The following is a 17232-nucleotide window of genomic DNA, read 5'->3' as shown; positions in this document are numbered from 1 at the left end:
AAAGTTTTGGATTTGAACGTATTGGGAAATGAATATTTGTGAATTCTTGGAAAAAATAATTAAGAAATAAAAAAAACATTGAAGAGAGATACTTTTATTCAGTTGGGTCTCGGCACGATCGCTATTTCAGAAAAAAATAGGTTATGTGCCTTTGAAGTGACAGTATTTGGAAATATCGATTTTTAAGATTACTTTTTGATGTTTTTTAAGCGATTTTCGTCAAAGTGTCCAGTTTCTGTTTGATCTACGTAGATCTACAAAAAATGCGGCAGAGTTCTCAACTGATGGTTAAGAACGTGTCGACGTCACATTGTTTCGGGCAAATAATTCCCGCATTTTTTGTAGATCAAACCGTGATGGGACAGCCTAGCACCACCAGAAAAACCCCAAAAATCGATATAAATTTTGAGACTACAGTACTCTTCAAAGGCGCACACCTCCTCGTATTTTACAAAAATTTTACAAAAACTTATCGTGACGAGACCATGTATTACCGTATTTTGGCGCCAAAATTGCACAATAAAATAAATGTTTATTTAATAAAATTTTATCACAAGAAAAAAAAATCCAAATATTAATTGTTTCACAGAAATGTTTTCAAAAATCGATATTTCAAAGGGATGAGCTAGATATCAAAAATCACAAAAAATAGTCACAATCAATGGGGAATATTACACATCATCACAGAATAATAAGAAAAATACACAGAAAAACGAGATTAAACCATGGAAAAAAGTTTAAAATATACAATAAATTTTTGGGAAAATAAATAATATATCACAGGGGCAGGAAATTCGAAATTATTTCTCAATAGAGCACGTATGCTCTAGGCATGACCGATTTGTCCTTTGGTTTGTCCGTCACAGGCCACGATTTTCAATCGATCCACTGTCCCGCCCTCAACTGCATCGCGTAGATCAATTTGTTCGACGATGAATGTCCAAACATTGTCACAATACCGATAGGCTCGAAGTTTGTCAGCACGGAAATTCACCTGAAAAATTGGGGAAAAAAAAATTATATATTTATTTATTTTTTGCTGTGTTTTTTTGTAATTTTTCGCATTGAAAAATTCATTGTTTTATATATAAATAATTATTTAAATTTCCGGGAAAATTGTTTTCTGAGTGGGCACAGATTTCTGGCTTCCCTCATAAATTGAAATGGGAGAGTTTTTGCCGAACTAGGCCATTTTGGCTCGGCCATATCTGGGCTAGATCTACGGCGCGTTGCGTGTCGCGTCGCGGTTCGATTGTAAAACTAAATGTATTTGTCCGTGTGGTGGAGTACATGACTTTCCCACGCGTTGTCCGGCAGGCGATTGTCAATGGAGCGCGAAAAATTAAAATGAAAAAAAAAATGAAAAAATTCATCGAGCCGTGGAGCGCCTTTTCACAGCTCATAGCGAAATTTTTCGAAAAAAAAAAGAAAAAACTTTTTTTTTGTCTTTTTCTCCCCAGTTTTACCTTATTCTTCGCCTTATGCGGAAGAATTTTATTGATTGATTTGTCGAAAGAATCCATAATTTTCTTCGATAAGCTATCAGGTATCATTTGATCGCCGACAAAATCATCCAGCGTTTTCTGAAGGGCCTGTCCCAATGTTGTATTACGATACAGTTGATAATTCGGTTTTTCCATTTTTTTTTCTGGAAAAAAGACTGATTTTCGCGCTAAAATTACGGTACCCTGGGTCTCGAAACGACAATTGTTAAATGCGAAAAGATGTGCGCCTTCAAAGAGTACAGAATTTTTAATAAAAATTTTTAAAATAAATTTCCCATAGGTTATCGATTAATATCAATAAAAGTGAGAAAAATACAAAAAATTGATGAAAAAAAAATTTAATTTAAATTTTCATCGATTTTTAAGAGTTTTTCTCACGATTTGTTGAAATTTGTCCATTTTCACGGATTTCTGGCTTCCCTCATAAATTGAAATGGAAGAGTTTTTTGCCGAACTAGACCAGGCCATATCTGGTGTAGATTTACGGCGCGTTGCGTGTCGCGTCGCGGCGTAAAACTAAATGTATTTGTCCGTGTGGAGTACACGGCTTTCCCAAAAAAAAATCCAAGGCAAACATTTCAAAGTTACAGTACTCTTCAAAGGCGCACACCCTTTCGCAAATAACAAGAACTTGTCGTGACGAGACCCCGGCGGAAAAATCGCACAAAAAGTTATTTTCGTGAAAACTGGTTAAATATTACACATATACGGAATTTCACGATTTTGTGCTTGCCGGGGTCTCGCCACGACAATTTTTTGTGTTTGTAAACGGGTGTGTGTGCCTTTAAAGAGTACTTTAGTTTGAAAATTTCGTTTCTGAGAGCTTTTCGTTGATTTTTTTGATTTTTCATAGATTTTTGATGAAAATTTAGTTGTTTAACTATAGTTAAATTATTAAAAATAGCGCAAAAAAATTAAAAAAAAAATTTTTTTTGAACGATTTAAAAAAATTTAATCCTAATTTTCATCAATTTTTCCAAAAAAAAAAAAATTTTTCAATCGAAAAAAAACTTTGACACTACAGTACTCCTTAAAGGCGCATTCACATTTATCAAAAAAATTTGTCGTTTCAAGACCTAAAAGACGAGTTTTATAACCAATTGAGATAGTCACACCGTACTTTTGCCGGATTTTTTGTCGCGAATCAAAAAAAAAATCTTGAACGGTTCAACAACAAATAGTTTATGTATGATAAACTTAGAAAACCAGAAAATGTTAAATAACAAAAAAAATATCAGAAAACAGAACAGAAATAAAAAACGAGGTGTTAACAAAACAAAACAAAAAAAATGGGGGAATTGGTATCAAATGAATAACAAAAACGAAAATTGTTGGGGGGGCTTCAATGGGGATTATATTTTTTTGTTTCGGCGAATTTCAAATATAGCATGGTCAGAAAAAAAAACTAGAATAACTAGAATAACTAGAATAACAGGAATTAAAGGAGGACTAACGGTTCGGACGATTTTGAACGTATAGACCAAAAATGAGCTCAAATGAACGAATTTCGTAATGAAACTGCTCAAAAAATTTTCAAAAATTTTTTATGGCGGTTCAAAATTTTGAAAAAATAACACTAATTTTGGCTAAAACCACGAATTTTTCCCATTTTTCCGTGTCACATCTGTCCGAAGTTGACTTTTTTTGGAATTATCGTCCTTTATTACATATATTGGTAATTAATCTCATGTGATTTCGTTAAAGTACATTTAAAGCCAATAGGTAACCAATTTCAATGATTTTTGGTTACCTATCGGCTTTAAATGTACTTTAATCGACGAAATCAAATGAGATAAACTACCAATATATGTAATAAAGGACGATAATTCCAAAAAAAGCCAACTTCGGACAGATGTGACACGGAAAAGCGGGAAAAATTCGTGATTTTAGCCAAAATTAGTGTTATTTTTTCAAAAATTTGAATTGCCATAAAAAAATTTAAAAAATTTTTTGAGCACTTTTATTACGAAATTCGTTTATTTGAGCTCATTTTGGGTCTATACGTTCAAAATCGTTCGAACTGTTAGTCCTCCTTTAAATGACAAAAAACTGGCCTAAATGTTTTTTTTTTCAAAAATAAAAAAGGGCGATTAGGCTACGCTCATTTCTTGGATATTTCAGTTTTTCTGACAATTTTAACTGAAAAACCAGTCAAATTTGTCAGAAAAATGAATATATCCAACAAGTGGGCGGAAAATTGAAAAAATTGCCAAAATTTTTTTTTTAAAAACAGTTTTTTCGGTCTATTTTCTGTCATTTGCATCGAAAAAAATCGGGAAAACCGGAAAGGCGAACAGGAACCAGAAATTTAGGACAAAAAAAAACACAACAAAAAGTAGAAAAAAGTATAATTTCTAAAGAAAATCTCTCTCAGTTCAAATCAAAAACACGAACAATTCCTCCACTGCCGGCAGTCATGAAGCGATGAGGATTCGATTGAATCACCAAAACATCCAAAACCTCGTCTCCGCCGTTGTGAAGCTCCTGAAAATTTAGAAATTAACAATATTTCTTCGATTTTTAAACGAAAATATGCTCCTAATACCGAATATCAATGTGGAAAAAAAATTCCAAAAAAAAAAAATTCTCCTGATTTTCTATTAATTATTTAAAATCCGGAAAATTCGTTGGATTTTTCCAATTTTTATTCAATTTTCACACCGATTTTCTCGATTTTTCTCCTGTTTTATGTTGAAATTCTTCTTGTATTTTCCATTAATTTATGACTTTTTTAAAATGAAAACAAACAAAATTACATGAAATATCAGATTTTCAGCAAAACATTGCCGGAAAACTATATTTCATGTAATTTTTATTGTTTTCATTAATAAAAAGTCAGAAATTGAAGTAAATCGCAAGAATTTCAATGTAAAACAAAGTTAAAAATAAAAAAATTGGAATTTACACATTTTCAGACGGATTTTCAGATTTCCAAAAATTAATATAAAATCAGGGAAAGAGTAAAATTTTTTTTGGAATTTTTTCACATTGATATTAGAAATCAGGGGAAAATTTGGAGTAATTTAAAAATATTTTCCGAATTTCGCTACTCCACTGCAACTTTTTCCTCACGAGGGACGAGGAAAAGTGGTTTCTAGGCCATGGCCGAGGGGCCGACAAGTTTCAGCGGCCATTTATCTTGCTTTGTTTTCCGCCTGTTTTCTTTTGTTTTTCATCGATTTTTTCGTTTTTTCTTAATAAAACTGATAAATAAATATTTTTTGCAGATGCTAAAACAATTTCCAAGTAAAAAAATCATGTATTCAGTGGGCAAGCAGCGGTGAACGTGGCCATTGTAATATGATGGATTACGGGAATACAAAACCTAAACTGTTACGGCGAGACGTGAACGTGTTCGCACTACTTGGCGATAACAACTCGACAATGAGAAGCACGTGAACTCTCGAACTCTCTTATTATTACTGCTTTCTAATAAAGCTCTTCTATTATTATTACAAATTGGAGATATAACATAAACTTTTTCTGAAACATGATACATATGATGCTTAGATGCTGAAACTACCTGATTTTCATAACGAGACCGCTGAAAAAGTTTTGAGGTTTTCAAAATTCAACTTTTTGTGCGAAAATCTCGACTTTTTCACCAAAAAAGTTGAATTTTGAAAACCTCAAAACTTTTTCAGCGGTCTCGTTATGAAAATCAGGTAGTCTCAGCATTTAAACAGCATATGTATCATGTTTCAGAAAAAGTTTAGGTTTTGTATTCCCGTAATCCATCATTTTACAATGCCCACTTTCACCGCTGCTTGCCCACTGAATACATGATTTTTTTACTTGGAAATTGTTTTAGCATCTGCAAAAAATACTTATTTATCAGTTTTAATAAGAAAAAACGAAAAAAATCGATGAAAAACGAAAAAAAAACAGGCGGAAAACAAAGCAAGATAAATGGCCGCTGAAACTTGTCGGCCCCTCGGCCATGGCCTAGAAACCACTTTTCCTCGTCCCTCGTGAGGAAAAAGTTGCAGTGTACTCCTCTCCTAATTCGTTTTTGAAGCTGTAAGAAAAAACGAAATTACCTTGACCAGCGAGCTGTCTCTGGCATCAAAAATACGGATAGTTCCATCAATTGAGCCAGCTGTCACGTATGGTGCATTGCCTTCCATCGACCAGATTACTTTTACAATTGCCTGCAATAAAATCGTGATTTTTCCAATTTTTCGGATTTTTTCCCGGGGGTTTTTAGACATTAAAAATTGTCAAATAATTTTTAGCAAAATATACTTTACCAAGGCTATAGATTTTTCGATTTCCGTCGTTATTTTCGTGTTAAAAAGCGATCAAAAAAAGGAAGAAAAATAGCGAAATAAATGTAATTTACATTCATTTTCCAAAAAAAAAAAAATTACACTACGCTCAGTGGGGAAATTGCTTTAAAACACGCATATGGGGTCACAATGACCGAATATCATGATTAAAAAATTTTTAAAAAATTTCTAAATTTTATATGATTTTTTGAAAATTTTTCCAACAAATTTTCAAAAAATCATATAAAATCCAGAAAAATGTTTTATCATGATATTCCGTCATTGTGGTACCATAGGCGTGTTTTAAAGCAATTTCCCCACTAGCGCTACTGCTAGTTTTCAAAAATAAAATCGAAAAAAAAAAGAAAAATAGATCGAAAATCGGAATGTTTCTTTTTTTTTTTTTGGTCCGAAATTATTTTTGTCCCAACTCTGATTGGGAAGCTTTTTTTTCGAGATTTTAATGGTTGAGCACTGGTCCGAAATGATAGAATACTACAGTCCCAATATTTCGGATATAACTGTTAAAAAAAAATTTTTTTTCAAAATTTTAATGATTTTTTTTTAATTTGGAAAAAAATTTTCCGGTTTGCCGATTTGTCTGACAATTTCAATTCCGGCAATTTTACACAATTTTCGACAATTTTTTTGCGTTTTCCGGCAAAAATTGATATTTAAAGGACCTTATTTCTCAACAAATCTTGATAATTGCAGAGAAATTTGCCGAAACCTTGGAATTGCTGCCGTAAAAATCAATTATTCAAAATTAATCATAATAATCTAAAAAAATTTTATAATTTTTTTTACATTTATATTCGGTATATTCGGACTGTACTCTGTCATTTTGGGCCGCCAAAAAAGACCCATTTATTTTAAAATATTGAACACAGAAAATAATATAACTAACCATCATCTGATTCGACTGGAAAATGCTTCTGGGTGAATTGGAATCCATTTCATAAATACACATAGTTCCATCATTCCGTCCAACAGCAAACCATGGATGTGACGGTGCCATCGCAAGACTTTCAACACAATTTCCAACATCCTCGTCCTCCTCTTCCTCTTGTCGTCCCTCTTCCATTGCAGCTGTTCCGGCGGCCGTAATCGTTGTCGATTTGACGCCGGGCGGTGGTAACAGTGAAATCTTTTTCAGCACATTATCCGGTGAAGCAGTGTTAACTACATTCACTGTACCAGATTGTGTTCCAATAATTGCAACTGTCTGTGTTACATGATGATCGATGGCAGTAATTGGGGAGTGGAAGTAGAGATGAGTGCTCGTTTCCTCACGGAGAAGCCACAAACCTGTAAAAATTTTATAAAATACGAGTTATAAAATCAACAAAAAAAGGGTTTGCCGATTAAAATTGAAATTGCGAAAGTTCAAGAAAAAAATGGGCAAAACCATAATTTGCCAACAATTTTCGGGAAAATTTGGCTGTTTGTCGGTTTGCCGGAAATTTTCATTTTCGGGCAAATTAGGCAAATTCCCGGTTTGCCGGAAATTCTCATTTTCGGCAAATTCCCGGTTTGCCGGAAATTTTCATTTTCGGCAAATTCGGCAAATTGTCGAAAATTTTCGGGTAAATTAGGCAAATTCCCGGTTTGCCGGAAATTCTCATTTTCGGGCAAATTGCCGGTTCGCCGGAAATTTTCGGGCAAATTAGGCAAACTGCCGGTTTGCCGGGAACTTTCATTTTAGTCAAATTCGGCAAATTGCCAGTTTTCCGGAAATTTTCATTTTCGACAAATTGCCGGTTTGCCGGAAATTTTCGGCCAAATTTGGCAAACTGCCGGAAATTTTTATTTTCGACAAATTGTCGGTTTGCCGGAAATTTTCGGCCAAATTTGGCAAACTGCCGGTTTCCAGGAAATTTTCATTTCCGGGCAAATTCGGCAAATTGCCGGTTTGCCGGAAATTTTTATTCTCGGCAAATTCTGCAAATTACCGAAAATTTTCGGTCAAATTCGGAAAATTGCCGGAAATTTTAATTTTCGTCAAATTGCGGGGTTTCCGAAAATTTTCTGGCAAATTCGGCAAATTGCCGGTTTGCCGGGAATTTTCATTTTCGTCAAATTCGGAAAATTGCCGGAAATTTTCCATAATTTCCGCCAAAATTGTTCTTTTTTTCATGAATCTAAAGATTTTCTGACTTCCTTATCAAAAATTCCAAAAACGTGGTTTTTTTTCGATTTAAAATAAACATTTCTTATTAAAAAACTCATAAAAATTGCCCTTTTTTGAAAAATCTATAGCTTCCCAGTCTTTTTTTTTCTCACATTTTTTCTACATTTTCTCGAAACTTTAAACAAAAATCAGATTTTTAATTAAAATTTAATACTTTTTTTGTCTCGATATTCCCTTTTTATTCAAAAATTCCAAATAAAAATAGCCATTCAACTCCAAAAATCGCCATCTTTTTTATCAGTATTATCCGTTTTTAATCCTCGAATGTCGTCAATCGTATCATTTAATCCGTAAAAGATTTGTTTTTTTTTCCTTCTTATTTCTAAGTTTAATTCGAATCGGATACACGAGAAAAAAGTGTGTGGAGATTATGATAAGATTATCGAAAATCAAACCAAATGATTTATATTATTAAATCATCATTTAGATAAAATATAAATGGTATAAGAAATAACATTTTAATGGGGGAAAAATATACCTAAAACTCGAAAAATTAAACAATTTTTACAAGAATGTGTAATATTCAGAGAAACTTACGAACGATTCCATCCGAATATCCACACATAATACGTTTTCCGTCCGGCATCAGGCATCCTGTTGTACACGATGAACCATTTCCAGCATATACCTGGAATTGATTTTTCATTTTTTCAGAATTTTCAGATCATCGCTACAGGCGGAAAATATTGAAAATTTGGATTATTGGAAAAATTATTGCATTTTCAGTCAAAATATAGTCCAGAATCCCAATATAGAATCCGAATATATATTCAGAAAGTACAAATTGCTCTCTAAAAATATATATATATTAATTTCCGTAGGGACCTCGCGCCTGCCTTTTGCCTCCTTTTTGCATTTAACGTGAATTTACAACTTTTTCTAATGCTCTCATTTTTATCAATTTGATGAAAATCAATTGAGACAAGAGGCAGGCGTAGGTCGCCTTAAGGCCAGGCAGGCAGCGTTTCAACGCCTTCATGGAAGCCCTACGGCCATCGTCGTACACCATCAACATTTCCAGTTCTAGTTTCGTATTTCCCACTTCCAAATATTTATATATTTATTGTTATGATTGTGTATGTGCACTAGTGGGTGTGTGTGTGTGTGTGTGTATACAATACGAAGAGCTCTTCTTCTTCTCCTTTTCCTTTCTCCACTATCACCACTATCAAAACATTCGCGCGCGCGCGCCAAAAACTGCGTCTGTCTGTGTGTTTCTGCACCTCTTTCTAGTTATCTTTCCGCACTATCTCTTCACTCTCGAAAAAGAAGTAAGAGACGACGATCATCATCACGTGATAATGAATAATACATACAAGATGCATAGTCGAGATAGCCTCTCTCTCTCTCAAGTGTCAACAGCCATGTTATACAGAACCAATAAGAGTGGAGGAGAACAAGGTGTGTGACAGTTCGCTGAGTAGCGACTTAATTGTGGCAAGTAGGGGGGCTTCTGTGGTAGTCAGGCGCGTTTTCAGGGCCTGCCTGAAGCCTACCCGCCTCACGACTATTCCTGTGTTTTCCTTCAGGCCAGGCAGGCAGGCGATTTAACTTGAAGCCAAAGGCATGACAGTTCGCTGAGTATCGACGTATTTATGCCAAGGATTCACTTTCAGAGGCTCGGAAAAGCAGAAATCGCCTAAAAAATGCCTAGATCATCGAAATCAAAATTTTTCGACAATTTTCGAGTTCAAAACTTTCGAAAATCACACAAAAATTCTCAAAATCTGAAGAAAAAGATATCTCATTCAGGGAATCTGGTATTTTGTTTTCGATAACTCGGCATATTCACGTAGTGCCTCATTTCGGCTTGATCTACCGTAAATCTACAAAAAATGCGGCAGAGTTCTCAACTGATTTCGTATGGTTAAAAACGTGCTGACGTCACGTTTTCTGGGCAAAAAATTCCCGCATTTTTTGTTGATCAAACCGTGATGACTTGCATATTGCCGCAATTTCAGTGTCAATTCACTGTGTTGAGCCAGCGAATTCCAGTTTTATCTCCATCGGAGCCAAATTAATTTCGACAATAGACTAATTGTTGCTCATTATCCCCACTAAACGACCCAACTTCCTCCTCCTTTCTAATACAAAACTCTCTTCCTGCTGTGTCTCAAATAGAGCTCTCTCTCTCTTTGTGCTGCTCTTCGCTGCTAATTATAGAGCCGGCGGACCCCCATCGGGTTCTAAAAGGACCACATGTCTTTCTTTCCATACAACGAGGCATTAGAGTATCTCATAAAAAATGAAAGCGGGGTCCTTGGAGCCATCTGCTCAACCCCTGCACTACGCAGAGTTCTCAGAAGAGAGCGAGCACAGGATTAACAAGAAGCCCCTCTGAGCCCCATTCTGAGCCCGAGCTTCTCAAATCCTTCACTCTATTTTCGGTCCAAATCCCAATTCGATTTGTGCTCGTCGTCGGAGCGGGGAGCACTTGTTTACGCTGGCTTTAGCTGACCACCGCCTCTTCAATCACCGAACGTTTCCATGGAAACCCTATCCATCATGAGGCCTGCCGCATGTGATAAATATGGATCTCTGATATGCGTTTACGTCACAACCTTTTGACTATTCAAGCAATTTTGCAGCTGAAAATCGAGAAAATCAAGTTCCTTGTTAGACATCCAGTAACTATGCTCTTTTCTCTTGATCTACTTTGTAACTACTTCGTAGATCAATCAAACAAAGAGCTACGGACAAAGAAAGCTCGTTGTGCAATCGGTGGCTACCGCCCGCGTAGAGAACAACACTTCCATTGTTGTGCTGCACTTTCGCTTTCGATCATTACATTTGCTTCACTTCACAACAACTTCTGCCGGACAGCAATAATCCAGGCTTCCAGGCGATTTCCAGGTGGAGTCAGAGTAGATCTACAAAAAAGTGCGGCATAGTTCTCGCTGACGTCACATTTTTTAAAGCAAAAAATTCCCGCTTTTTTTGTAGATCAAACCGTAAGGATAGGATTCCACCAACTTTCAGCATGTTCAGATGTACCATCTTATCTCCATTCTGCTTCAGTTCCCAATTATTCCAATTCACATCTTCATCATCATCATCATCATCAACAACTCTACGTGTCCTTTTGATAATCTCTCCTGCTGTCTCTGTCTGTCTGCCTGCCTGCCTGCATCATCATCATCTCAACAACACCTGCCTCCTCCCATTTATCCGCTCGTTATAGACTCCGCCTTAAGGAGAGTTCTCGGCAGCAAAAAACACTGCGCGCGCGCGGGAAACAGAGGTCAAATGGCCAATTTTCTTCTCTCTTCAAGAACACTAATTCGGATAGAGATGGACAGACGGCTGTGTTTGCTTGTTAATTTAATGAGACACTTGTTATCAAAAGTGGATGGAGAAAAGACGCCAAGTAATTGGTTTTTGGTGGTTGTGCAATTGAAAAGAACAACAACGGAGATTATCTGCTATTCCAGATTTTCCGGTTTAAGGAAGGCTTCTAGGCTTCTAGGCTTCTAGGCTCTAGGCTTCGTAGTCCTTGCCTGCCTACGCAATAGGTGGCATATTGCGTAACGGGAACATGAGAACCATGAGCTTTGATGATGATCAAATAGACACACATACACAAGTCACCCGACCGAATTGTGTTCTCTTATCACAAGACCACAACGAGTAGGAGAGGAGCAGTCAGCGAGGCGGCAAAAAGGGGGTCAACACCGACCGCAACAATGGTGAATCAGAGTCGGGAACAATTCGAAAATTCCAGAAAACATTTTTCAGTCACGTGCAGATTATGTCGAAATTTAACACAGAACGTTCTGAAAATTTCCAGTAAGATGATTCATCGTAGAGCTTCCATGGTAGGCAGGTAGGCAGGCGCGGTGTCATTTTACTTGAAATTTGATGAAAATCAAATTAAGAGCAAAAGGTGCGGAGGTCGCCTCAAGGTCAGGCAGGCAGGCGTTTTAACGCCTACATGGAACCTAACTCTTCCTTTCAGAATGCATACAGACTCTGTTCCCTCTCCCTGCTTGAAGGTTTTTTGCTTTCAAATCGCCGAAAAAAAGGATTGCACTATAAAATCCTCCTTCCCACCACCGTCTTTTTGGTCGCCGTTTCGAGGCCACCGCCGCCGCCGTCGCCAACAAACAACCCGAAAGCAAATTTACTTTCATCGGAGATGAAGACTGCGGTGTAGAAGTTGATGGAACGAGGAGATGGGGGAGCGGATGGATAGGCCCGACAGACAAATAGATGGATGGCCTTTACGAGTTTACTTTCAGGCTTACAAACAATCACAAAAGGGCCAAGTTGATGGGAAAACGTAGAACTGGTGCAGTAGTCCAGTTTTCTTTTTCAACTTTTCAAACTTATGTAGTCTGATGATGCCAGACTGTCCCTTCACGGTGTGATCTACAAAAAACGCGGGAGTTTTTTTGCCCAAAAATATGTGACGTCAGCACGTTCCTAACCATACGAAATCAGTTGAGAACTCTGCCGCATTTTTTGTAGATCAAGACGTAGATCAAGCGTGGCGGTTTTAACCAAACTACCAATATCTTTTCCAATAAAACTATGTCAAATCTGTCAATCCCCCTAATGATGAGTGATGAAGGGGGAGAGGGGGACCTCTGTCCACTTGTAATGCTAATTACCACACAGTAGCTTATCTCTGTTCCCCCCCACCCTGTCTTCTCCGTGTAACCGGTCATTTCACCTCATTTCGGCGGGTTCTCCCTCAATTTCTCTAGCACCGACAGGTGGTAGCCTTCAGGGAGGTAGCCGGGTATCAAATTGTGTGTGTGGTCTTTTGCACCGCCGTCACTATTTGGATTTCGCTCCCCCATGGGGTCGCCTCGGCGGCGGCAAGACGAAGCAGAAAAAAAGAAAGAGGAAGGGGGAAAAAACCAACTCAAATTTGAAATTTTTTTGCCTTTCCGAGTCCCTTTTTGTGTTGGGTGTGTGTGTATGTTTCCGTTTGGCACACACACACACAAGTCAGTCAGCAAACTAATGTTTTATTCATAGAGCTGTGCTGCTCAGCGCGGCAGAGTGGTGAACCCGTCCGTCGATGCGAAAATAGCGAAAATAGCAATTTTCTCGTAGCGCATTCGTTTCTTTTTCTGGGAAAACCGTTTCTGGGAAGAAGTGGTGGTGGTGGACGACAAGGTCAGATTGATTTTCAAAAATTCTCATTTTTGTGGCAACAGGGGGAAATCGGAGAATTCTAGGAGCAGCTTCAGTGTGTCGTGTCACTTTCGGCGGCGGATCATCTCGTTTTACAATATTCTCCTCCTGCGAGATCTCAGGTTCCGAGAGGGATCTTAGTAACGTGAAAAATCCGGGTTTCAGCATTTCAGGCAAATTGTGTAGTGCCAGACTGTCCCATAACGGTATGATCTACGAAAAATGAGGGAATTTTTGCGGTTGAAAACACTGCGCGTCTCAATTCTCGCATTTATTGTAGATCATGCCGTTATGGGACAGTCTGTCACCACGAGGCAACTCCGATTCTACAAAAAAGTTACGTAGCTTTCAAATTTGCAATTTGAGATTTTACGAACTCGTCAAAACCATTTTCCGTGGAAAATTGCATTTCGGTCCCTAGAATTTCGCTTCTCCATGTCAGTCCCCCGCTGCAGCCACTGCCACAATCGCTGGGGATGCTGTCAGTTCCCATTTTTCTCCGGTTCTCTCCCTCTCTCTCTCGTCATTGTATTGCACGAGAGAGAGAGAGAGTGTCGGTTAGAGAAAACGCGGAAACCGAAACCCCCATGAAGAGATCTGTCAACACAGAGACGGCGAGGACACAAATGACACCGAGACGCAGACATCGAGTGACCAGTTGTAGACGGCAGAGATACAGATTGTGGAGACGCCAGAGAACACGACGAAGAAGAGGAGAATGGAAGATTAATGACGAAGTAGTAAGTGGAGAAGAGAGTGCAGAGAACCATACAAAAAGATTCGGACAAGGCGAGGGACGAAAAAAAAAAACGCCGTTTTTACAAGAGATTCCTCACTTTCGAAAAAAAGGGACTTTCAAGGCTGAACTCTGAAGGATTCTAAGATTCTGAGAAATCTTTTTTTTTTTTGAAATTGGTGTTTTTTCAAGTTCAAAATGTAGACGGATTTGGACTAGAAAAGTTCTAAAAGCGGCCGCTTTTAAAGGTGGTGTAGTCGAATTTTTTTAATTGCCTTATTAGACTCAAAATTGTCTGAAAACGCCAAATTTCATAATGAAACTTCTTGACAACTTTTCAGAAAAAAGTTATGACTGCTCAAAAAATGGCCGAAAATTAGTTAAAATCGGAAATTTGACTTGTCGCAGCGGCTGAAAACAATTTTTGTTTGAAATCATCGTCAAATTTTGAGTGTACAGTGTAAATATTTTGCGTTTTAAACTTCATTTAGGTATTTAAAAGTCGATGGACAGCGAGTTTTGGCTCAAAAAAAAAAAATCTCGCCATCGATTCCATCGATTTTTAAATACCTTAATCAAGTTTAAAACGCAAAATAATCAACTTGTATACTCAAAATTTGACGGTGATTTCAAAACGAATTGTTTCCAGCCACTTGACAAGTCAAATATCCAATTTTAACTAGTTTTAGGCCATTTTTGAGCCGCCATAACTTTTTTCTGAAAAGTTTTCAAGAAGTTTCATTATGAAATTCGGTGTTTTCAGACAAGTTTTGAGTCTAATAAGGCAATTTAAAAAATTCCATTACACCACCTTTAATTGAAATTTCTGGAAAATTTAGGCCATTTTCTTGCTAATTCCACCCGAGACCTCAATTTTCCGCCTTTCATAGGTTAGCAGGATTAGTATATGACGCAGCAGCAGCAGTACCACACTGCCAGATGTTCTTATTACAGAGGTCATAGTAGCAGATGGTACGTACTAAAAAATGTGCAGAGCTCAGTTGTTGGAAGGGGGTCAACTTGTGTACATCTGTGGTAGTATGTCATAAACCATAATTTCGGTCTTTTTCATGAGAAAAATGAGACATTTACAGCCAATAGTATATAGTGGAAATGAAATAACCGAAAAATTGATGTTTTGAGTGGAAAATTTGATTTTTACAATGTTTTATAATATCCAGAATCGAATTATTTGATAAATTCGGTTTTCTGATTTGAAAAAAAAAAAACGAAAAATTTCGATTTTTCTTTAAAAAAACCGATTTCTACGAATTTTCTTCTTTTTCTTATCAAAATCGGCATTTTTCCGTTTTTTTAAAAGAAATTTGCTTTTTCCCCGCATCAACTTTTTTTTTGATAAAATTATAATTTTCCTATCTTTTTCAGATTTTTTTTCCATTTTTTTCTCTGAAAAATTTAGAAAAAACACAATTTTTTCGATTTTCTCTCAAAAAAAACACCGAAAAAACGGGGATTCGGGTTTTATTCCTTTAAAAAAAACTCCAATTGTTCGATTTTTATTTCGAAAAATAACGAAAAGTCAAAAATTGTCCAATTTTCTGCTCCTAAAAAAGTTTTGAACAGCGAAAAAAATCGAGAATTTTTTTTTGGATTTCTCTCGAAAAAACACCGGAAAATCGGAAGTTTTTTAAAAGTTTTTTTTCGGAAAATATTCAGTAAAACACTGAAAATAATTCAAGTTTCTATGAAAAACACACCAAAGATCATAAATTCCTCATTTTTTCTCTCGAAAAAAACCGGAAAAACGTCAATTTTTCGATAAAACCACCGTTTTTTTTCTTCCAATTTTTAATAATTTCCCCTACCTTTGACTGTGCAATTCCCTTATTTCCAATCAACCACATCCATAAAATTCCGTCCTTATCACCCGCAAATAAGATATCCGCAGTTTGATGCCAGCACATCCATTCCAGATCGTTACATTCGTCGATCTGCAATTTTTTTTTGTGGGAAAATTGCTTTAAAACACGCCTATGGTACCACAATGACCGAATATCATGATTAAAAAATTCAAAAAAATTTTCTAGATTTTATATGATTTGTGAAAATAGAAAAAAAAATCACAGTTTTCCCCTAATTCCTATTTGAATTACCGCCAATTGGATCTGTTCGATGGAGCGCGCTTGCACGTTTTTAAATTTAATTATTTTACTTTTTGTTACTTATTTTCCACCGATTTTTAATGTTTTCGGTGTATTTTTGCTTGAATTTTAGAGAAAAAGTCAAAATAATTGCAAATTTTCGATTAAAAAACACGCTTACAGGCGTAAAAATGAAAAAGTAACGCTTTTAAACGATTTCAAACATGAATTAATTAATTTCTCTGATTTACGCCTGTCAGCGTGCTTTTTAATCGAATATTTGCATTTATTTTGACTTTTTCTTTAAAATTCAAGCAAAAATACACCGAAAACATTAAAAATCGATAAAAAATAACAAAAAATAAAATAAATAAATTTAAAAACGTGCAAGCGCGCTCCACCGAACAAATCCAATTGGCGGAAATTAAAAAATAATTAGGTGAAAACTGTGATTCTTCCATTTTTCAAAAAATCATATAAAATCTAGAAAAAATTTTGGAATTTTTTTAATCATGATATTCGGTCATTGTGGTACCATATGCGTGTTTTAAAGCAATTTCCCCACAGAGCGTAGTGGAATACAACGGTGGGTGTTCTACCAACCTCCGCGCGAACTTTCTTCGTCGCCATCTCAGAGATCATGATTTTCCCGCTCAAATCGCCGGTAGCCAGCAAAGTTTCGCTATGATTGAACATCACTTGAGTGACAGAATCCTTGTGCTCCACCTTAAGCACTGGCTCGGATTCGGATTGGTTTTGATCGAAAAGGAAAGCCACATCGTCTTCTCCACCGGTCGCGAGCCAACGATTTGAAGCCAGAGCCACTGTGAAACAGTCTTGAGCGTGTGCCTGGAGAGACATTAGAGAATCATCGATGATTTCTGCAGGAACGTCGGCGCTGGAAAATGGGCGATTTTAATGGCAAAAACCGAATTTTTGTGTAAAAATTCAATGAAAAATCGTTATTTTCTCGATCTAAACCATACTTCGAAGTACTTTGCTGATCCTCGTCGTCACTAGCGTACTTCATCTCGGCATCATCGTCGATTTCGATGATCTGTAAAAATTTTTAATTTTTCTTTTTTCAATTTTTGTTGAAAAATTGAATTTTTTTCAAAAAAAAAAAATTACCTCGTCAATTTCACTCTCCTCGATGCGATGATTATCCTCGTCCATTTTACCTGAAAAGTGTGATTTTTTCACGAATAAAATTATTTTCAGATACTTCTAGAAAAAAAAAACTGAACGGAATGTTACGAAATTAATTTTCAAAGTTGCGAAACTGAAT

At 36.4% G+C, this 17232-nt stretch overlaps 2 protein-coding genes across 3 annotated transcripts; both read right to left on the bottom strand.

The window, feature by feature from the left end:
* Window positions 1–516: 516 nt before the first annotated feature.
* On the bottom strand, window positions 517–1648 carry gtf-2A2 (Transcription initiation factor IIA subunit 2). Its single transcript, NM_067243.7, has 2 exons — window positions 1467–1648; window positions 517–994 (listed from the first exon to the last, which is right to left on the bottom strand). The coding sequence occupies exons 1-2, from the start codon at window positions 1638–1640 to the stop codon at window positions 827–829; spliced, it is 342 nt and encodes a 113-aa protein (NP_499644.1). The 5' UTR covers window positions 1641–1648; the 3' UTR covers window positions 517–826.
* Window positions 1649–2673: 1025 nt separating this feature from the next.
* Window positions 2674–17125, bottom strand: Y111B2A.12 (WD_REPEATS_REGION domain-containing protein; the record flags this gene model as incomplete). 2 transcript variants are annotated; one of them, NM_001268246.2, is made up of 8 exons in its annotated part: window positions 2674–3989; window positions 5546–5656; window positions 6681–7081; window positions 8502–8592; window positions 15669–15794; window positions 16548–16842; window positions 16931–17001; window positions 17076–17125. In NM_001268246.2, the coding sequence occupies 8 exons, from the start codon at window positions 17118–17120 to the stop codon at window positions 3876–3878; spliced, it is 1254 nt and encodes a 417-aa protein (NP_001255175.1). The 2 variants fall into 2 exon arrangements, with proteins under 2 accessions (NP_001255175.1, NP_001367264.1); NM_001379962.1 differs by lacking the exons at window positions 15669–15794; window positions 16548–16842; window positions 16931–17001; window positions 17076–17125 and having other exon boundaries at window positions 3876–3989; window positions 8502–8550.
* Between the last annotated feature and the right edge of the window lie 107 nt (window positions 17126–17232).

Source organism: Caenorhabditis elegans, chromosome III (genome assembly GCF_000002985.6).
Source record: "Caenorhabditis elegans chromosome III".
Taxonomy (NCBI): domain Eukaryota; kingdom Metazoa; phylum Nematoda; class Chromadorea; order Rhabditida; family Rhabditidae; genus Caenorhabditis; species Caenorhabditis elegans.
The sequence above is the reverse complement of the archived record's forward strand: the minus strand, read 5'-3'. Positions and strand labels throughout refer to the sequence as shown.